We start from the raw sequence: 24,041 nt of genomic DNA, 5'->3' as shown, positions 1-24,041 counted from the left end.
TATCAATTTAATACATCAATTTATAATTTTAATGAAAAAATGATCAAAGGGGCGGAGACAAATTGGCGCACTTTAAAAATTGACATGTGCAAACATATTATCGGATTAGCCATACGCTTAAAGCTGACCAACCCCCCAGAAGCAAAAAAATGCGCTTATCGGCCAGAAAAGAAAAAGGGGGCGCCCTTCGAAATCCAAACCAGCGCCGATTATTCAGTGATTATTGTTTTTTAACAATAAATATTGATTATTTTAACTTTAATTAAGTGTTTTATCTAAAATTATGCTAACCATTAGCCAGCTATTAAACCAGAGCTAATTATTCAGTGGTTATTATTTTTAAGAATAAATATTGATTATTTTAACTTTTAGTAACATAATATGATTTATTGGTGATCTTTTTAAATTAGTTTGCTTAAATACTTATTAGGACACACCTATTTTAATACATACAAAAACATTTATTTGGTACTAGACCTTATATCTCAGGATTTTAGGTGATTTATTGTGGAACTGATTTTGCATTGTTTGGTGACTACATTTTGGTGACAGATCTACTATTTTGAGGACAAACCCTATTATTTAAGAAACACAAAACTAATTAAATTGGTGATAGCTTAAATGATACCCCTTCGCAAATGCCTTCGCGAATGCCTTCGCCAATGCCTTCGCGAATGCCTTCGCGAATGCGTTCGCAAATGCCTTTGCGAATGCCATCGCAAATGCCTTCGCGAATGTCTTCGCAAATGCCTTCGCGAGTGCCTTCGCGAATGCCTTCGCGAATGCCTTCGCGAATTCCATCGCGAATGCCTTCACAAATGCCTTCGCGAATTCCTTCACAAATGCCTTCGCAAATGCCTTCGCGAGTACATACTTGGTACATACAGTTGCTATTTACATATTATTTTTTACTAGCTTCCGCCCGCAACTCCGTCCGCGCGGAAAAATTAATTTTTTTTTCTACGTATTTTTCCGGGATAAAAAGTATCCTATTTTATGCCCAGGATAATAAGGTATAATTATACCAAGTTTCATCGAAATCAAACCGTTAGTTTTCACGTGATGACTGAACATACAGACAGACAGACAAAAATTTTTTTAATCACATATTTGGGCTTGGTATCGATCCAGTAACACCCCCTGCTATTTATTTTTTCAATATTTTCAATGTACAGAATTGACCCTTCTACAGATTTATTATATGTATAGATTGTTGCCCCACCTTGAGCCCATGGCTAGCTACGCCCATGTACAATCCTACTACTGTTTGAAAGTTTGCAAGAGCCAAGAACCTATTATGGGTGTATGCTTGTTAATCTTTTACGGAAACTTTTACACTCACACTCCTTTTTTAGTTATCATAATTTTTATACTATATATAATTCGCCATATAAAGGGACCTGTATACCGTTTCTGATATCCAAGATACAGGCAATAGCCTAGTTTGGATATCACTGCACTCTGTAAACTAATCCTACTGTTATGATCTTAATATTATCAATGTAATGTTGAAATGTGTTTTTGTTAATAAAGATTTTTAATTTTTTTTAATTTTAATTTTTTTTTTAAATACAGCTGGTCGTGAGCTGGTCGGATCTTTACAAAAATTTGTACAGACTACAGAGATTATAAAAGATTGTTAGGATTAGTAAAAAGGATAAGGCCTGGGTTCAAACCAGTACAATTATACTACTCCATTTTCCGTGGTGTACACTGTACAATAAAGAATTTTTGTTTGTTGTTTGTACTCCATAAGGTGCGATTAAACGACGCGCACACACGCGAGCCGAGCCTGGCTCGGCTCGTGGTCCGCCGCGCCACGCGCCGTGTAAACAACTGCGCTCGGCGCGGCACGGCAAGTTTGCACGATCCATCACTTGTCGGTTTTTTCGACACAGATCAAAGGCGCGCAGCTCGGCTTGTGTTAATACGCGCCGTCTAAACAGATGTAACTGTCTATTTTGTATTGATGTGTAGCCACCACGGACGGCTCGGCTGGCGTAGGATCGTGCTACCCCGCGTCGTTTAAACGAGCAGACTTGCGTTCGTATTTAGCCGAGTCGCGTTTCCACGGACGGCTCGGCTCGCGTAGGATCGGGCTAGCCCGCGTCGTTTAACCGCACCTTTAGGATCCAGCTAGTAGACCATGACGTTAAGATATCTATACATATTATAATAAATCTGTAGAAAGGTCAATTCTGTACATTGAAAATATTGAAAAAATAAATAGCAGGGGGTGTTACTGGATCGATACCAAGCCCAAATATGCGATTAAAAAAATTTTTGTCTGTCTGTCTGTCTGTACGTTCAGGCATCACGTGAAAACTAGCGGTTCGATTTCGGTGAAACTTGGTATAATTATACCTTATTATCCTGGGCATAAAATAGGATACTTTTTATCCCGGAAAAATACGTAGAAAAAAAAAATCTTAATTTTTCCGCGTGGACGGAGTCGCGGGCGGAAGCTAGTAGAAAATAAAGAGTGAACTCAAAGCGAAATTTGAACATTTTTTCAATGATTACATTATTACTTGTTTGGAGATCATTCTATCTAGAAAAAGGGACCCAAGAATGATTTTGCCAGCAATCTTTTATATTAATGCATTATTTTATTACCCCACAATTATACAAAAAAATATAGCATAGGTTTCATGACTTTTAATACTTATATGCAGCGATTGTTTAAATTGAATATATTATATCCAGGGTGAGGGAATAACACTGTGATTCTTTAAAACGTGCGGAGGGTGAAGTAAATAAAACAATCAGTAACTATTGAACTTTCCATATATTTATTTAATTAAAAAAAAAACAGTAACTATTAACGATAATAATCACTAAATTACTTATTTACAGTAGAGCCTTCCTCTGTGTCTCGTTAAAAATTATATATTATATCTACTGAAACAAATTCCATTTAAAAAACAAAAAAACTTACTAGTATCGATATGTCAAATATACATTTAAATTATTAACATTAGATTATTATGTCATATTTACACACAAAATACTAACTAAATATTATATTCAAAACAATAAAAAAGTATAATGTTTTGTACACTATAAAGAGAAATTTATACTTTATTTTTTACACCTTTAAATCACGCATATGGTAACATTTGTTGAGCAACAGTTGATCAATGTTGCCAGAAACGTTTCGTTTAAATAAACTCTACAACCTGCAGAATTGCCAGCAACATGTTGATAAAAATTCCGCAACAAGATTCAACTTTGTTGCTAAACGAATGTTTACTATAAATACGAGGCTAAATTTTTTCGTGTATTTTTTTTTTTCTTTATTAAATAACTAAATATAAAACACAATATCCTTATTCAGGTATGTTCATTTTATATTATTTTTACATCCATCTTAAAATTCTTCTATTTGTGTATATGTATTATTTTTTAAACAGCGATTTAAAAATAATGAACTAAACAAAAAAGCGGACCAATCCATTTAAAAAATAACAAAACATAATATTAAATGGCTTCTATATCATATATCACATGGGAATGCCATTCAAAGACTAAAAAACTAAATTTATTATATTTATTTGTTATTGTTATTGTTCCATAAATCACATAAAATCACTGGATTATAGGAATGCTCATTTGTTACGTTTGGAGCAATTTTTAAGCTATTGCATAGCTTCTATCGCGGGCCTAGAGCGCGGGGACCGAATCCAGAAATTCCGTAACGAAAAAACCTCACGCTCCCCACTCCGACGGGCGGAGGTGTGGCTTGAAGGCATAGCATGCAATAGCTTTACCGCGGCAGTCCCCGAGTGCCATACGTCTTTTTTTTTTGATATAGTCATAGATATAGAAATTTTGTATGTTATACATATTTAATAAATATTATGTAGTAATTTTAAAAAAGTGCGATAATTTGAGTTCAACTGTAACTATAATTCTGATTTTTTTTTTGCACAATCTTTTTATTCCCACTCATACAATTTGGTATCTTCTTCCAAAAAAGGTAATATTTTTAAATAAATTCAATGGAATTATTAAACATTCACGTAAAGAGAATACTTAATTATAATTTTAATATAGATATTTAGTTCAGATGAGAATCGATAAACACTGTTAATATTATTATAAATTTTAAGTCACTTTATTTCATTTTTTTTGCTTTACTCGGTAAAGTTTGTGCATATTTGTCCATATTTATTTTTTAGTTTTGTCAATCTTCAGAGCCAACAACATCATAATTCAGAGCTTGTTATTCTTCCAGTGGCGTTTCTTTATTCTTATGACGTCATCATCTGGAAACAAAAAAAAAGTAAAATTAATTTGATTATTTACTTTTTTTATTTTTATTTTCATACAACATACATATAAAATATTCAAATGTGTATATTGTTCAAGTTATATTGGAATACAGTGTGCTCGGCACGCACGCTCTTTTTTTTAATTTTTAGACAAAGCGGGCGGAAAGTCTAGTCTTACTAATATTATAAACGCGAAAGTTTGTGAGGATGGATGGATGATCGTTTGTTATTCTTTCACGTAAAAACTAGTCAACCGATTATTGAAATGTAGGTATGTAGTTAGCTGAAGACCCAAATAAGACAGGTTATTTTAATCCCGGAAATCCCACAGGAACGGTAACTATCCGGGTTTTTCTTTGAAAACGCGGGCGAAATCTACTTGTATATGTTACAGTCAAAACTCATAACCAGTCAATAACCTTATTGACCGGTAAAATTAGTCAATGAGTTTTGACTGGGCACGTCGGTCAAAACCTATATTGACTAAATGTCTGGACTTTAAATCAGTCAATAAGGTTATTGACTGAGGGTGACGGTCAATAACCAATAATACCCTTTAGTCAATAACCTTATTGACTAATTTTACCGGTTTTTGACTGGTTAAGGGTTTTGACTGTAACATAATATATAATAATAATTATATTATTAAATTAATAATTATATATATTGTTCTAAACTGCCCCCCTCTCCCCTATCATATATCCACAAATTATATTTAATATATTATTTTTAATTGTATTTACCATGCAAAGCGGCTGACAATCTGGATGTCAGAAGGGTGTCACTGAAAATCAGTGCTGAGGCGTTATGGCTCAGGTATCCTGAGTGGCATCCTTTTTTGGCGCACGCAACCACACATATTTTGATGGTTTTATAATTATTTTGTTTTACTTTACTTTATTTTTTTTTCTTATTTTTAAGCTTCGTACTTTGTAATGTTTATTATGTACTTGTGAGTTGTGTGTGTTTGAAATAAATGATTTCTTATTCTTATTATACCATTAAAAGCGCACGGGCATCCAGCACCCGGTCTGATCGTCGCGGCGGTAGTAGTGCGGCCGGTTGTCCGGGAACACCGTCACCGCGGGGAACGGGTGCTGCTGGATGAACTTCAGCGTCACGCGGATCTGTACACGAAATTATAAAGAAGTTAATAAAAATCCTGTAAAAATCCTACTAATATTATAAATACGAAAGTTTGTATGGATGTTTGTTACTCTTTCACGTAAAAACTACTGAACCGATTACAATGAAATTTAGCACACATATAGAGGGTAACTTGGATTAACACATAGGATAGTTTTTATTCCGGAAATCCCACGGGAACGGGGACTATGCGGGTTTTCCTTTGCAAACGCGGGCGAAGCCGCGGGCGGAAACCTAGTACTGTAATAACTCAGCCCCCGGAATCACAGACACAATAGAAAATCTATTGTGTCATGGACCGATCGGGCCGCTGGGGGCTCAATGGGGTAAATGCGAAAGTTTGTGAGGATGGATGTTTATTGTTCTTTCACGTAAAAACTACTTATTACAATGAAATTTGGTTTGTAGGTAGCTTAAGACCCAGAATAAGATATAGGCTACTTTTTATCCCGGAAATGTTAACTAACGTTGTGCACAAAGTGCGGCGGCTCGACGCTGGGCGTGGTGCTGAGGTGCTGCAGGATGAACTCGTCCGACTGCTCCAGCCACAGGTCCACCCCGCGCAGCGGGTCGTAGTTGAACGGGCCTATGCGCAGCATGCCCACCGCGTTGTCGTATATGTCCAGCACCTGGGAATACACCAGTTAGGTTAACTACAGATATCATCATCAGCCCATATACGTTCCCACTGCTGGGACACGGGCCTCCTATGAGGGTACAGGCCATAATCCACCACGCTGGCCTAGTGCGTGTTGGCGGATGACACATGTCGTCGAACTTTTTTTTTTTAATTCTTCGACATGTCGGTTTCCTCACGATGTTTTCCTTCACCGTTCGAGCAGTGGTGATGTTACAACATGCGCAGATAAATTGAAAAATCAATTTATTTCCTGCGCGCTCGCCTGGTCTCGAACCCCGGACTTATCGATTCAAAGTCCGAGGTCTCACCACTGAGCCACCAAACTACAGATATATACTACAGATATATTGACACCCAAATAATAATAGTAATACGGGCATTTCTCCGCAACTCGACGTCAAGCGCCTATTTTGCGTGAGAGAGGGAGGTGGGGGAAACCAGCTAAAACTGAAACCACCCGAGCTCCTCCATGAAGCCAAGCAGCTTGTGAGGGCTGCCAAAGGCTTCGGGGAGGGACCCGTCACCCGGGAGATAGATATTGAAACCCAAAAGTAATATGAACCTAATCTCCACAATATGGTCCCTTTTCTACCCACTTTTTTACGAAATACTGACTGACACCGAAATGTTATATTACATTCAATTAAATCTCCACAATATTGTCCTTCCTACACACTTTTCGAAGGTATCTATCTAAGCACAATTTGGCCACCGATGATCGATCTTAGCGTTCTAACAGACGAACGGCAAGTTGTGAACGGCAGAGGCTACTTCAGCCATCGCCACATGTCGACGGCAGTCGTCGAAGCGTTGGCGGCAGCAGTCCAAACGTCAACGGCTGCCGTCGACATGTGGCGACGTTCGTCTGTAAGAACTCTTACGCATCATAATGGCAGCTTTGGCCCTGGAAGACATCTTCAGCAGTTATATTACCGCCATCGCCGATCACTAAAAAGCGAAGCTGTTGCCCACAATACCACTCTAGTAATACCACTTATTCCCGGCCACAGATTGGTAATATGACCCTAAACTCCACAATTTTATCCCTTTTCTTCTAATTTCCCCTTACCTGTGCACAATTAGGTCCTCCAGTGATCGTCCTAGCGCATCGCAGCGGCAGTTCTGGCCCCTTATCCGGGAATGTTGCTGGGAAGAGATCACCAGCCCGTATATCTACTCCAACTCCTGTCACTAACGGTGATGGAGTGCCTCCACCGAGCGCTGTGTTTAATTCGCAACAGCAAGCGAGTGTTAGGTCGATCTCTTCGGATTGACGGTGGAATGATACTGGAAACGAGAGTAGAATATTTATCTATGTGTACATTTATCTATCTCCAAAATCAAGACCGTTATTATAAGAATATAAGCATCTTGACGACTAAATGTATAATAGAAAGGTACTCATAGAAATTTTTAATGAACATTTTTTTAAGGGTGAGGAACGAATCGTGGATGTGATCTATTTAAAAAAAAATCTCATTTATAAGCATTTGAATGCTATAAATCTTAAGTTGTTACTTCATTACAAAAATTTCATAATATAATATACAAAAGTTATGAATCTATCTGATCTATGGTCAGTGGTCACAACTCACACATTAAAAACTTTTGTAAATATAAAAAATAAAATGCACAATCCACTACCACCCATACACCCACGACAAAAACAATACTCACTCATAATATTAGAGAACAGTTCATCAGCATATCCATGTGGGTCCGTGAATCCCCCAATGAGCTGCAACTCCAGCCTGCCTTCCGGGTATCCTATCGCTAGTTGCTGTACCCTCGCCACCATTGCTGATGCTGCTTCCGCTGTTCCAGAACCGTCTAGATGCGCTAGGGCTACTGCGCCTGAACCTGGAAGAATAAAACGAGGGGGTAAATAAAGGCATTAAAGGCATTAGTATTATCACGCATTTTTACGTAGTAACTGTGCGCGTATTTACGTCTTTACGAATAAACAAACAAACACACTTTCACTTAATACTTAGTAATGAACGTAAGGATGATTAAAATTCTTCCAAAATAACCTGCGATTTTCGTCTTTGCTTTTAAAGATATCCTAGTAAGTTGTGGGCAAGAAATGAAATGGTAATTAATCATAGGTTTATAATGAAATATGTAGTTATTAATTTACCTGAATGTCTTAGAACTACAATGATACATGATGTGGCGTCATCTGATCCAATGATTGTAACGTTTTCTGAAAGAAGAAAGAAAATATTTTATCACTTCACTAAACAAATCCGACATTCCTGTTACATCTATTTATCCCATTACTTTATCACTGGTCTACCTATACAATAAAATATATTTAAAAAAATTTACATAAAGCCATTAGGAGTCGAAACACAATCAGTATGTACCATCATAAAAAAACTATTGGGATCGTTAGCATTGCCAGTTTTATTGCTGTAGCTCAATAACATTTTTACTTTCATTCATCATTCATTTCTTAACACTCACTATCATGCGGCACGACCGCCGCCATCTCCCTCTGCGCGACATACAGCAGCCCGGGGGGTGCTACCACCCTCGCAGCGGCCGACAACAACTGCGCCGCCGCATCCCTGTACCCGGGGTGCGCCGCGAGCAACGCCCGCACCGACGTGGGACACTCGTCCGCGAGCACGCCGTTCAATACCACCACCATACTGCTTCTGGAATTAGACATATAAAATAAATTGAATATCAAAAGGGCATACAAATCTATCGTTGAACTATTGTAGCACAATTTTTACAAAAAAGTATGTTATTAATTACCTATAATAGGTACACATTTTTGTTCTCAGTACATATCAAAACACGCTTTGCCACGCTAGTAATAATTTTAATAACCGTATAAATTTTCACACGTACATTTAGGTTGTTATAAAAATTATCAATCACATATGAATTACATCTTTCTCATGGTCTTAAGTAGATATTACTTTATGAGCTACTTGTGTGAATATGTGAATTAAATTATCCCGCTATCATTTTCATAACAAACTTTATCTATCAGGAAACACATGCATGCAAACTAATCACTTAGGTATTATCGAGACTTACAGCACTGTCGCAAACTCCAAACGACTAGCAGGAAGCTATTAATATTATTGAATAACGTAAAAACACTTTCGCTTCAAAACTGAACAGGCGTGATATATGACAGAATTCCGAACAATACCTGCTTAGGTAAAAAGCAGCACATTGTCTACATTAATATATTCCGACTGGGTCATTGGCGGTGACACCGCTGTATTTACTCGCTGCTTCTGACGTTCTGTACATTTGCATAAATAAAATGGATTCTAAATGTGTTCAATGAAAACGCATTACCATTTTTCATAAATCACTCGCGAGTTTCAAATATGTTCCTATAGCTATGGCAAAAAACGTTTGGTATGCATCTATGATAAGGAGCATTGAAGATGTCGTCTTGAAGGCGAGAAATACATTAACTGATACAATAGAGAAATAATAATAAGATATATATGCCAGTGAAATCCAAAAATAAACTATACCTTCTATTAAATACCTCACCGGCACGGAATCTTGGCCACTTACAAATTTGCCGATAAAAAAAGTTTGAAGTGTTTTTCACGATTTTTTTGTATGCAGATATGTTAACATATTATTTGTTTAATTTTATGGTAAGAAATCATTGAGTTTGAGAATAATCTTTTACCACTTTTTAAGAGTTACTCGAAATTTGTGATTTGTGCGGTTAAGCCGAAGTTACGAATTGTTCGTTTTAAACTTTTTTTGATATCGTTTATGCCGTTTTAAGATATTGTTATTGTTGTACTGTAGTCAATGATCATAACAAACAATAAAAAATGCCATTAACATCTGAACAACCTACTCAGGCCATCACAATGATAGACCAATAACTGCCGCAACGTAAAGTACCTAATGTACAGTATGTACCTCGTTCAGCAATGCACTATGCATGGAGAAGATACCAGGAGACTGGCAGCCATATGTGCAGACCAGGAAATGAAGGTGTGAGGTGCACATCAGCTCGAGAAGACCCGTTTATTGTTCGAGAGATACTCAGAAATGGCTTTCTGACAGTTTTTAGGATACGCCACCGGCTCTAAAACACCAGGATAATAAATGTGAGTGAGCAATCGGAGAGAAGACTAATGAAAGAAGTTAATTTGAAGGTTTGCAGACCAGCACGCCGTCCAGAACTCCTCAGACATCACAGAGAAGCACGTCTTCGTTTTGCACGAGAACATGAAAACTGGACCCACATCCAGTGCGCTCGTGGGGTGTTCACAGATGGCTGCTAAGGCACTTTACGAGCTTCTGATAGCCAACAGTCAGTATAGAGGAGACGAGAAGAGAGGTTTTCACACATCACCACACTCAAAATGCGATTTTTCATGGAGGGTCAATAATGGTATGGGGAGGTATAAGTTCTGATGCTCGCACGGAGTTATTTATCGTAGATAATGGCTTAAATTTGATCAGGTACATCGAGGAAATTCTCCAGGAACATGTTCAGCCCTATTACAGGTTTATCAGTGAAGAAAATTTGCTACTTATACACTATAACGCACGTCCGCGTGTCATACGATACGTATAAGAGTACCTTCAAGAGGTTATTATTGAAAAATTGGAGTGGCCAGCTCGTAGTCCAGATCTTAATCCAATAGAACACATCTGGGACATGCTTAAAAGAAACATAAAGTTCGATTCCAACCCAGGACTAATGTTAGATGAGCTTAGAAATACAGCTGAGGCCGTTTGGTACACTATAGCTCAAGTGGTCTCCAAAAATGTCTTCTAGAGTATGCCAGACTGGATGCAAACAGTGTTTAAGGCAAGAGAAGGAAACACCCTTAACTGAAAGGTTCAATTTTTTTTATGGAAACGTTCTTTCTAATTTTTTAGCATTTTTTAAGAAATCATTTAAATTTCACAGGAAAAGCGTAAATTCTTGTTTAATTCATATCTACTCGGTAGTACTTCTTATTAACTTCCAATTATTACTAAAAGTTAGTAAAAACATTAAAGTAACTAGTTTTGATTAAATTTTTATTGAATTTTGTAGTAGAAAAGAAATAGTGTTATTTTACGCAAAAATTTGCAGTGGCCAAGATTCCGTGCCGGTGAGTGTATATTATATTTCTTTCTAGTAACTAATTAAATGGTAACCAGAGTTAAACCAGTTAGAAAATGCACTCTAAACATTGTAAAATGATTTTCACCATTAACTAATTACATCAACCATTAAAAATACATCAACATTACTCACTCTTTTATTTGCAGAAGAAATAACACAAACGCAATACAAAACAACTTATTAGCAGACATATCCGTCAACACTGGTACATATCTTCTTCGAAACTAATGCGTGTACTATAAAAGTAAACTGCGACAGGTCCGAGATAAAATAATATTGATATTAGCACTAAGACTGGACGTTGTCATTCAACTCAGCATAGATCGGTATGTACGCGCTATTAAAACTTTTATTTATTCTATTAATAAATAAACGCATGATACTCTGCCAATACTCAATGTGAACTGCGGTTTATAGAGGGTGATAATATGTCTTAATACCTAAAAGATAATCGCTCATATCTTGTACTATGAGGAGTTTCAAATGAAAATTGGTTAGAGTCATACTTGTTTGTAGTATCCTTTGGTGTTATCAGTACCTAATCACGTGTGCTAAGTCGTAGATAGACATAGTACACCTAAATTTCATACTTCAAATTTAAACCGCAATTTATTGGCACTATGTCGCCGATTCCAACTGCATAATATGTACCTATGGATTCAATCTGTATATAAAATTACCGGAAAATGAGGAATTCAATGAAAGTTAAACTTATAATCCGCTAGGTACTCCAGGCGATTATTCAAATTTCCATCTACCTACTGGAACCACTAAGTTCATAAAAGCTTTTATAGAGAAGCCCATCTGTAACGAAAAAAATAAACTACGTAATCATTCCTTATATTATTTATAGTTAAGTTTTTGTAAATAGAGATGACAATAAAAACAATAAATAATTTGTACTACCATTTATTTAATTTTGCTCTGTAAGTACAGGATAATAGTGCTTTACGTGAAATAACTAACAAGTATAAAGGTCACAATATAAGAATGTTAGAATGTTTTATTAACTCTTTACCTCCAAAAATAGTCTGAGTAGTCTACTGTCTGCCTGTAGCGTCGCGCGTCGTTTTATGGGTGAACTTGGTCTAATAAAATGTGCTATTTCAAATTTGTCTCGAAGAGGATCACACACTTACAGAATGATAACAAACTTCTTCAAAGAAAACTATAACTTATTTGTGGAAAGTCTAGTCTTCCCAAGAATTTTCTGTATTACGAATTATAGATAGATTTGATGGACGTAGGGCTAGAGAAAAAAAGTTTGGAAAATCCAAAAGTGCACGCCTCATAATCTCATCCTTTACAATAAAATTGATTATTTATAAAGGTGTATATAATATAAGTATGTAGATACACTTGTTCTCATGTGCCAATGCTCTTACTGTCTCAAAACAGTTGGAAAAGTAAAGAAAGCGGTACCGTAATAATTGAGCTATTTTTCTTGTGGCCCCACCTAGATGTGAAACTGCGCAGGTTTAAGGGACTGACTACCAACTTATTTTTTTAAACCTTGGCTTATAGCTTATATATATATAAAGAATCGAGTTTATAATGGTGAATTTTGAGTACACTATAAATATAAAAAAAAAATATAAAAAAGTCGATATTTTTTTTGTTTATTTAATAACAATTAAACCACGTCGAATCAGACCCTGAAAAATGAAAGGGTTCTATTCCTGAGCATACTCAAGCGTAAGAGAAAAAAAAAGACTCGATTAGTAAAGTATTTCGGTCGCTATCGTGTTAACAAGAAAATCCTCCGCACATACAGACACACGGACGTCCAAGACAGAACTTTTTTAAACTGTTTTTTAACTAGTTTAAATAACAAAAATGACATCAAAAATATCATGAATGTTAAAAATAGTGTTTTTTCTTAATATGTGTGTGTATGTATTATCTTACAAGTGCAATGTATGATACATAAAGACATTTTAAGTTTGAAAAATCAGATGTTTTGCGCGAAGTGACAGTAGTACCCACCTCAACGCTTCGCTTATGAGGCGTGCAAAAATTTGCTTTTCAAATTTATAGTTCACAATGACTTGATCACGACCAACAAAAACTGCAGGATGATATAAATCGAGTATCACTTTGGTGTAAGAATAACCTAATGCAACTGAATGGAAGTAAATGTAATTTTATAAAACTTTCCAGAAAACATGTTAGATTCAAAACAACTTATAAAATTGATGATATTGCTATTAATCAAAAGTACAATCTTAAAGACTTAGGTATTACATTAGATGAGGAATGCAGATTTGATACACATATAGATCTGGTGGTTCGCAAAAGTTTTAAAATGCTAGGTTTTATTTTTCGTAATACACAGGATTTTAAATCTACTCTCGCTATGAAAATACTTTATAATTCTCTCGTAAGGTCCAACCTTGAATACAACTCAGTTGTCTGGTGCCCTTACTATAAAAAATATATTACTCGTATTGAATCAGTACAAAAAAAATTTATTAATAGATTAAGTTATATCACCAAAAATAATACTCTTACAAATTATAGCGAAAAGCTAAACTTTTTTAAAATGGAGTCTTTGGAAGCGCGCAGAAGCGCGTCACAGCTTATATGCCTACATAAATTATTGAACAATGAGATAGACTGTCCATCACTGTTGTCGCAAATTGGTCTCTCGGTGCCTATCTATAATTGTCGGCTAAGTACTTTTTGCCCTATGTACACAAAATTTTCAAAAAATAGATATGGTTCGAACTCCCCGTTACAACTTATTTTAAAATTATATAATAGAATATTTACAGTTGATCATAACACAGATATTTATTTTTCAAAACTAAGCTCGTTCAAAAAGCATATTGTTAACACTTTAAACAAACTGTATAAAATTTAAGTTTTTACTTTTTAGTTCATCTTTATAATTAAATTTTTATGAAAAATTGTTAAAGCGGTGCCTACCTGTAAGTTAGATACGTAAATACTAATGTGTATTTTAAGTTAATTTTGAATTGTTTGAACAAAAAATTATGTATCTAGTTGGTAAGCCATTTTTTAAATAAATAAATAAATAAAATAAATGACTTCAAGAATTTAGAGTATTCTAAGAAATCTGTTATCAGTATTCATCTTTCATAATAACTGATGAGGTAAACGCGCTATTTATAATTTATATCAATAGTAATCTATCTTTCCACGTTTTCAGGTAAGTCGTATTTTAAAACATCATGTATACGAATAGTATTTTTTATACAGGGTGTAATCGTTAAGTGTGCACAAGCGATTATTCCGTTACTATAGCAGATATCAAAAAACTTTAAACTGATATCGAAAGTATTTAATCTAATGAGTAAAATGGCCATAACAAATTTTTAAAAATAAAACGAGAAATATCATAATACGCAAATTATAAAAAGTATTGTCAAGAACTTGATGTTCAACGTAAAATCGTATTTCTTTAAATTAATATGACAACTAAGTATAATAGAAAATATAATCTATAACCACCTATAACTATAATAATTATTATTACAAACATTTTTGTGTAAAAGTAATCTCATATCATATTGTTTTTCACTTGAAACAAATGAGAATGAAGTCACGCTCCATATGAATCATAAGAATCAAAGTTGAAGTAAATTTGAGTTTGAATAATTCAATTAATTCGGTAAGTGGTAACTCGATTAGATAGTCAATTTTGAGTAACGTGAGTAATACAATTCCGGCCTTATTTGAGCTTAGTTTAGTTTACTACAAAATTATATACGATATGGCCTAAGTCCTAACCACCTGATTGGTCTATCGGCTATCCTAATCAGGTACATTAATAGATCAACAAAATAGTTAATATAGCCTTAGGTACAACATCATAATTTACTCATATCCACTTGAAGAAGGGAATTCCCAATTTCTTCTTGTATATTAAAACTCTTTTATTAGCCTTATTTATTTTTAGCGTACACTTAATCCGACTGCAAGAAGTCCTAAGTCTACAAGAATAACCGCTCATACCACATACAATACCAGCACGCCACAGGTACAAAATCATCCATACAAATTCATGATTAATGATACAAAATACAGCCTACGAAATTGAGACGCGATATCGCTCAACCAAAAAAAATCCACATTCATCTTTCGATGTAGCATAGTATAAAGAGAACAAGTAAGTTAACTTCGACAAAGGTACGTCGCACCGTTTGTATGTACGCGGAGTGCTTCGCCACGCCCCCGTTCATGTACGTACGCAAGCTTGACGCACGCACACAACGCCACTCGGTTCCTTCTCATGGACCGTACACGTTAGGGGCACGCCATTGCTGTGAGAGATCGGTATTTCTTCATACAATTATTTAAAACATCAACGTGACAAGTGACAACCCTGCGCTTCACGAGTTGAGGTACCGTGCTCTCCTAAACGCTGGTAGACGGCCTACTTGTTCCCATTATACTGTGGATATAGTCTCTCGAACGATTTAACTTCGATTAAATTACCATTGAAGGGTCAACTGCCACAATGGGCCAATTACAAATCGAATTCAAACTATCGCCTTCATCAATCACTTGATACGAAATCAGATACTATCTTAATTATCTTATTAGAGGCCGAGTTGTTATTGTTTGCGTTTTTATTGTAATTATAGATACTAATATTATCGTTTTAAAAGCCGATTGTGTCTATTGACGCAATTCTAAAGATCTCTATGTTTACAGTGAATATTGGTGAGTTTTTTGTTAATTTTTGAAGTGAAACTTTATTAGGCGCGTTGAGAGTAAAATTTCTATGTCGCGTCATGGCAATGCGGAGTAAGGCGATGATTTTCATTTTTGGTACCTTGAATCTTGCCAAAGAAGTTTCACTTCTGACACGTGTGTTCAGCACACACGCTCTTTTTTTAAGTCTTGATCAATGATCATTTCACGAAACCAAAATAAGCATTTTAATTAGTAGTCATAGTCATAAATAAATAATCAATATAAATTTCTTAATTAATTTAATTTAGCTCTACCCAATAAAGAATATAGAGCTTTCGCTCTGATTTATTGACCCTTGACATTCAAATAATCTCTTGAATAATTATCATTTTTATCAGATTAATAAACTTAAAAATAATTGTATACAATACAACCACATTATCTACAAGTCATAAGATTATAAATGTTACTGAAAATATTTTATTGTTGAACACATTGAATCGGTACATATTATTGTTATCAATTTTATAATTGTATGTATCTAACTTAATTTAAATCAGTGACCAATGTAAGTGATAAACACTACTCTTAGAGCCGGGTTTCAACACTTGCTGATAGTGATAATGTTCCTAATTTATACATAATGTAATAATTATTATCGTAATAAAGTCAAAACTGTACATTGAATATTTTTTAAAAGAATACTTGTGGCGTGATCTGCAATAGATACCTAAGCCAAAAATATAGTTCTTCTTAATTTTTGTCTGTTTGTCTATATGTATGTCCGGGCTAATCTAAAAAAGGACTGCATAGATTTACTTAAAATTTGGTACAGAGAGCTTGATACATCAGGAAGATACATCCGGAAATCCCACGTGAACGGGAATTATGCGGGTTTTTCTTTGACTACGCGAGTGAAGTCGCTGACGGAAAGCTTGTATCGTAATATAATACATGATTTGTAACCTGACAGATAAGCTAAACAAAACATAAGCAATTGTATAGCCGGCTATCAGACTCGTTCCTTATTTTAATTGAAAATACATATTATTATAACTAAGCGAATGAAATTTAGCACATAGTAATTGTTCTATGTACGTATAATGTGTTTCTTTAGCTTTTTATCAATGTTTTAATGTTGTTTATCTTGCTGGTAATTAGCAATTATCTTTATCTTAATAAGAACATGTTATTAATAACTCGGAATATCAATAACAATAACTAACCAACATCTTGTCTACAAAATCATTCAGTGCACCTAATACATTATGTACTTTTGCCGATTGTGTCTCAACGTCTACAAATCCCATATAACTTTATCATACATACAATTTTGCCATACCAAACATAGACAGACACACATACAAATGCGAAAACAATAAGATCCAACCCAAACTTACCGAAACTGTAAACACGTGCCGGCAACTGTAACAACTCTTTTAAACCCACTAGACCACTTGAACCACGCCACTTCGCATCCACACAAATGACAACAGTATAATAAACTATTAACTATCTATAATTATGAAGTAATAATTATGAAGTAAAATAAAAAAAACATACATGCGTATCAAATGCGAACAAGCTACCATCAAACTGAACGCTCACTGGGTTATCATACGAAGCTGCGAATTATGTACCAGCTTGTTATTGTTATGATAATGCTTATTATGTTTGAAATAGTGGCGCGATAGTGTCTCTATCGTGCAATAAGCAATCTATACATATTATAAAAAGTATTGTATTATCTGTGTATATAATAAAATACATAGGAAAGTCAAAACTGAACATTGAATATTCTTTTAAGAATACTTGGGGAGTGATCTACAATAGATACCGAAGCCAAAAATATAGTTTTTAAATTTATTTTTGTCTGTATGTTTGTCCGGGCTAAACTCAAAAAGTACTGCATGGATTTACTGCAAAATTGGTACAGAGATAGCTTGAGACCTAAGGCAGAACATAGGATAGGTTTTATTCCGGAAATCCCAGGGAACGGGAACTATGCAGGTTTTTCTGTGACTATGCGAGCAAAGCCGCTGACGGAAAGCTACTAAGAAATACAACGTTAGCTTTTATCTGGGTAGTAATAACAAAAGAGGCGCAACGATCGTGTGTCGCGCGTCTCGTTCGTAAGATAATGAATATTATTACCGCCTTCCTAGAATCAGTTTAATGGTTTATTTGCTCGTGTGCAATTGAATTACTTAATTAGTTTTAAATGCACCTAGTGTTGGAGATTCAAGGTGAAGTGGCGCTGTGGTTTTATGTTGTATAATCCTGAACTAATAACGTTTAGTTCGTTACGTGGATCCAACTTATTTTCCTGGGACACAGATTACGAAAATCAGATACAAAATAATTGTGAAATGATGAAATGATAGCAGGATTCAAACAAGATTCAAAAGAGAGTTCAAATTTTTGATTCCTTCACAGAGCTTTTTCGAATTAGGCCTAATTGTAACGTTACTGAGTGGAGAGAAATAATGAAAATAAATTTATTTGTATTTAGTAGCGCATTATGCAGCTAACTATTAGATGCAGATTTAAGAATGCATAACTTTTCAGGAAATATTTTCACGTCATCATACATAAAATACGATTGTCTTCAACACCTACATACATCAGACGAACAGCGCGCTGATCACAACAATAAGAATGCCAGTTTACTCATCAAATATTGCCTTAAAGCTTTTTGTCATTCACTACAAATATTAAAAAGGCTAGCAAATTATTATTTGATAAAGAAAGAACCTTCAAGAAGCTTACAAATTTTAAATTTATAAAAGCCAACAAAACATTCGTAAAGTCTCTGAAAATGCGAACGCTCATGGGCGGCGTCGTGAGCTTCCAGAAAGTGAGTTGCCCGATATTTTGTTGCAGTTTACATTAAAAAAATATATATGTATTTATTAAAATTTTCAGTCACCAACCTATTCTATTCATACGCATTCAATAAACACACCTAAACTGATCCTACTTCCTCCTAAGGGCTCCACTACTCTCTTTCCATAATCCACTTAAGCCGATATAGGCCGGCGGATCAAAGCAATCGGAACCTCGCGACCCGCTAATTGGTTATAATTGTTGAGCACACGCGCCCGCGCAGGCTTAATGAGTTAACAGCTGCCATAATACGATATGCGATTTTGGTATTTATACACATTAACCATAAGATTAAAATACACATGACTGAACAATAATTAGAAGAAAATAATATTTACGTCATAGGATTTACCGCAAACAATTTAGCACTGTGACGTTCAACTTCTTTTTGTATAGTAATTTTAATAGACGCGCTGCTAATAGATGCTAAATGTAGGATATGAAATTGAAGCATCAACTAATAATAATTAAGTAATAATTTATGTATTGCAGTAATGATGGATGTAAATCGACTTTTTATGATGATTTAAATTAAAAAGCAAAATTAAAGTCATAAAACGTGGTAATTGTACAATGAAGCGATATTTTACGTCGATAAATTTTGCACAAATAATAGGAGACGGCAATAACAAGTGGTATATTGCCAATTTATTCCCACAGTTTAAGCTCGAAAACGAGCCGAGTGTAATGAGCGTTCATGCCGTAATTAATATAAACGTCCTGTTTCTCAAAGCGAACTAAACTATCTGATAGCCGGGTCGGGCGAACATTCCCATATTTTCCCTAAGGGCATTAGGATATGAATTCGTGACATCGCACCAGAACACGGGCCGACCCATTATGGAGTGCAGCCAATAGAACTGTCCGACCACTTATTAATGACCACGAGACAATGATGCTAATGCTATTAATGCTATTAAGTGCTCCTCGCTCACATTTGCCAGCGCTCAGCTTAAATAGCTGCTCGATTGCATATGCTCAGTATTAACGACGTTCAGTGCATGTTTATGTCGTATATGGAATATATAATTTATCCGCAGTAAACGCGTAATGACTTGGCAGTTTTATGACGTAAATTATTTAGTATTAACAAATGTCAAGAGCGCTAACTGTAAAGTTAATGAGCGGTTTCGTGAGCGATTACAACTCTAATTCTGTGACATAACGATCGATTAGAGTATTTATGTCCTCTCTAGCGGATCCCTGATTCGTCTATAGGTTATATTGTTCCCACGGTATATTAATGACTAGGCAAAAGTTTAGCAGAAACGCGCCTTTTATGTTCGATCCGCTATTATCCGGCTCATTTGCGGCGAAAGACAAACGGCGGATCGGAGGCGAGCACAAATTTCGCCGATATAATCGTCCCGGTAAGACAATGCTTATCGTTGGAGCGATACCGCCGCAGATAGTGAGCCTCGATGTCTGATGGATGCGGCACGCTCGCGCGATACCATCTCCATCGTGACGCCGGGGCCCGGACGCCGCCCCAGCCTCGTGTGCACCAATTATTATTATTCAATATCTATGCACTCAACCGATACGACTTCTAGTTCGTATTTGCCTCAAATTTGACTTGATTTAATTATCTACGATCGGGCACACGATACAACCGTAATTGAATTATAGTTCGGTCGATTTATTACTGAATAGATAGCTCACGGAGATAAAAGGACCATCGAATGTTGATCGATAAATGCAGTAGTTATCTAAGAAACACAGAAGTTGAATGGGGGTTCTGTTATCTAACCGTCCGTTATTCGGGTCAACGTTTGATACATTTCCGATGTATTTCGTTATCGGTATTAGAAATATGAACTGTTTCCTTTAATTAGCTTCCAACTATAATATTGCAAAACTAATGAATGAAGTTGTTGGCGCCTCTCAAACTTATAACGATCATAAACCGATGACCTCATAAGGAGCTGTAAACATAGTATTCAATTAAGCGATGGAAGATTTCTAAATAACTCACATTTAATCGGTGGAGCTGTTGATGGGAAGATCATTCAGGTCGCTGAGCCACCTGGAACAAAAAACGGTATATTAATGTGATAATAATAAGTGTCGTGTAGTACTGTAGTGTAGCCTCGTATGGTACCGTGCAAAAAGTTGTGAGCAGTAGCTCGCATGTCGCGTTCCGCAGGTGGCATGCGTGCGCGGGGACAAAGATGTGAAGATTATCCGTGTTATCGGCTACCGAGATCTCGCACGATTCCTACGTTTCGTTACGTATTATCCTCCTCGCGCTGTTTTAAAGAACTGCAATAATACGGCCACGATAAATGGGACATGCCCTCATCACGAACATAATGTGAACAGTGGTAATGCTAATTCAATAGCGTAATATCTCGGTATCTCGATGTAGCCCGCGGTCGATCCGAACGATAGTCTACGATTCTGCCGATATGGTTTTATTCGTGATTTATTTCGGCCGCTCCCATACAAGCAATGTACGGTAACAATGGCCTGCAACTCGGATTTACGACAATCGATTTAGTAGCGATAAAAGATCTAACTGAGATCCTGAAAATAATGCGCACGCTAATCGTTATTTTATATCAATAATTTCAGATGAATAATGCATAATATTATATTTAATCAGGATTGAATTTTTTGATTACGTCGATTGCAACTGGTGACATAGAAACTGATATACTCACCTACCTACCTGGTTCCATCTATTTCTTTAATGTTAAACTATTCACAAGCTAAACATAGAAAATATATAATACCTAAATATACCTACCATTAGTTAATTATTATGCTTTCGTCTATCAAAACACAATTTTAATTTTGATTACATCTTGCATTTAGGAATAGTCAATTATAATCATGTATAGAAAGTTTTAATTAATTTGGAGAGTAAAGTCGATTCTTGTTTTATTCGAGCTTTTATGAATCATTAAACATAACAAATTAGCATTATTATTTTTAATTAACAGCGTTTGAAAATAAAATTTCAATAAAAAATAAAATACCTACATTGTACTTTATCAATAAACACATTCCCAGAATCATTGTTTATTGATAACATGACACACCTAATTTTTTGCTTACACAATGTGAGTAGAATTTAATTTCAATTGACTGGTATTTTGCACACAACGAATCCACCACGACGTATCAGATTGTGAAATAAATAGATAACCATCTCAATGCAACAAATAGATAACCATCGATCGGCAATGTTCTCATTATTATAAAATACATCCAAAAATCTAAACGACAAATCCCAAATCATGAACTAAACTTAAACTGTGCAATTGATAAGCGTTATCAATGTTTACAATATCTATATTTCGTTTGTGTTAACTATTCGCATCGCATTCACGTAACCACTTCGAAATGACAGTTTGTTATGAAATTTTTTGTACAGTTCTTAAACGTTTGTAAAAGCATGTTGGGGCAGAACGTTTACCGGGTCAGCCAGTAACATATCCTACAAATCTTACTACAACTATAATAAACGCGAATGTTTTCTAAGTATGTCTGTTACTCTTTCACGCAAAATCAGCTGATCGGACCTGTATGAAATTGGGTATACACATACTATATAGTCTGAATTAGCACATAGGCTAGCTACTATAGTTATTACTCTGTGACATAGGCTACATTTTACAGAGGTAAAACGGATCTCTACAAAATTTGGTACCCACATAGATTATATTATAGTCTGTATTAGGACATAGTCAACCATAAACGCAGGCACCACCATGCGAGTGAAGCTACAGTCCCTAGCTAGTATGTACAATCTTGGAGAGCGTACGTGTTGTGTTATCACGATAAGATCCCCGATAGCCACTGACTCATGGTGACAGGAAGTCTGCTTGAGACTGGTCGGCCACACGCGAGTTCGTAATAACATGCAGTATCAACACTTGGTTGGATTTAACATCAAGTCCAGCACTTGGTTGGATTGCATTTGATCTAATATGAGTAGAAGATAGGTAGGGACTTGTCAATCGTAAGCGGTAATGGGGTTAATATTTGGAAGTGATACATGATTGAGTCTAACCGCCTGTTGTGTTTTTATTGACGGATTGTTTAATTTTATTTGTACCTGTCTTGACCCTGTGTTGCACAATAAAGATTTGATTTGATTGAGCTGCTGCTGGCTCGGCTTTTTTTTAAACAGTCGCGTTCGTTATCCTAAACCAAGCGTTTATCTACAAATCCAACTGAACAAAACATTAGACCAGTTTATAAAACTTTTCTTAAATTCGCTCTTCCTTATTTTCTTGATTATACTATGCATGCTTTAATTTTTTTTATACATTACTTCATCAGTTTAATATTTTATCTGTACATAAATTGTTCAGCATTTTCGACAGTGAAAGATCAAGTTCATCATGATAATAATAAGTAATGTTATTAATCATAATAATAGGAATGACAACATCACCAGATAATAAGATTCTCTGGAATAAAAATATTATCGTTTCCACTATAAAGTCATTTAAATAAATACAAGACAATGAAAACCAGCATAAGCTAATTATCTATAGATCATTATGAAAACGTGTTTATAAATTGAATCACTATAATAAAATTATTAATCATTTTATCAAGTCTTGATTATTATAATTCAACTTAATGTATCCGAATATAAAAAAGAAAGCAAGTCAACTCACAATTTCCATATTTTATGAGCGCGTTTATATAAATATGAGCAAACAAAAGTGCAATTAGCATAAATTTCTTCACACTAAAGCAACTCATTATATGGCGCCGCTTCCGAATTCTTTAGATATATCGATTCGACGCTAAAACGCCGTTAATCTTCAAATATTTTGTCATTTACAAGCATATGGGATGTTAATTTATTATTATTACAGACTTAAATATATCGCTATCCGAGACGCTTGTAAATTTCAAAAAGTTCTTCTTTCTTTCTTTCTATAAAAAGCATCTTTTTCTAGAAAGAAAGAAATAAGAACTTTTTATAGATGTCTATTTGTTGCTTTACAAATGTGTTCTACTTTATATTCATATCTCCTTTATTGTACTCTAAAATTTATAAAAAGTTACTATATACCCATCATAAATAAATAAATAAATAAATTTCTTTATTTGCATAATGTGTGTACAAAGATATTACTTATACTTAGGTAGAATCAACACATTAGCCATAAATGGCGTGCAAATTCCGCAACATTATTTTATATAAAAAGTACATTATTTCATTGTCACATGATAAAATTTACACATTTTATATTATATTCAATAATAAAATTAAACATAATATGTTACAAATTTAAATATTCAGATACATTATAGAAATTTTTGTTATTTAGCCACTCATATAGTTTTG

At 35.0% G+C, this 24,041-nt stretch overlaps 1 protein-coding gene across 5 annotated transcripts in view; it reads right to left on the bottom strand.

Moving 5' to 3' along the window:
* Positions 1-3,841: 3,841 nt before the first annotated feature.
* The window catches only part of LOC123694172 (protein N-terminal asparagine amidohydrolase), an 86,752-nt gene continuing 66,552 nt past the window's right edge, over positions 3,842-24,041 (bottom strand). For 2 of the 5 annotated variants that reach the window (XM_045639515.1, XM_045639514.1), the window contains 8 exons: positions 20,703-20,753; positions 8,530-8,723; positions 8,201-8,266; positions 7,738-7,920; positions 7,130-7,347; positions 5,888-6,049; positions 5,274-5,401; positions 3,842-4,268 (listed from right to left, as the gene is read on the bottom strand). In XM_045639515.1, coding sequence (XP_045495471.1) covers positions 5,276-5,401; positions 5,888-6,049; positions 7,130-7,347; positions 7,738-7,920; positions 8,201-8,266; positions 8,530-8,716 — 942 coding nt within the window. In that variant the 5' untranslated portion in view covers positions 8,717-8,723; positions 20,703-20,753 and the 3' untranslated portion in view covers positions 3,842-4,268; positions 5,274-5,275. Of the gene's footprint in view, positions 4,269-5,273; positions 5,402-5,887; positions 6,050-7,129; positions 7,348-7,737; positions 7,921-8,200; positions 8,267-8,529; positions 8,724-9,114; positions 9,211-11,311; positions 11,578-17,241; positions 17,385-20,702; positions 20,754-24,041 lie in introns of those variants that run through there. The other 3 variants (XM_045639516.1, XM_045639513.1, XM_045639517.1) reach the window with 3 other exon arrangements.

The sequence above is a fragment of the Colias croceus genome, chromosome 9 (assembly GCF_905220415.1).
Source record: "Colias croceus chromosome 9, ilColCroc2.1".
NCBI lineage: Eukaryota > Metazoa > Arthropoda > Insecta > Lepidoptera > Pieridae > Colias > Colias croceus.
The sequence above is the reverse complement of the archived record's forward strand: the minus strand, read 5'-3'. Positions and strand labels throughout refer to the sequence as shown.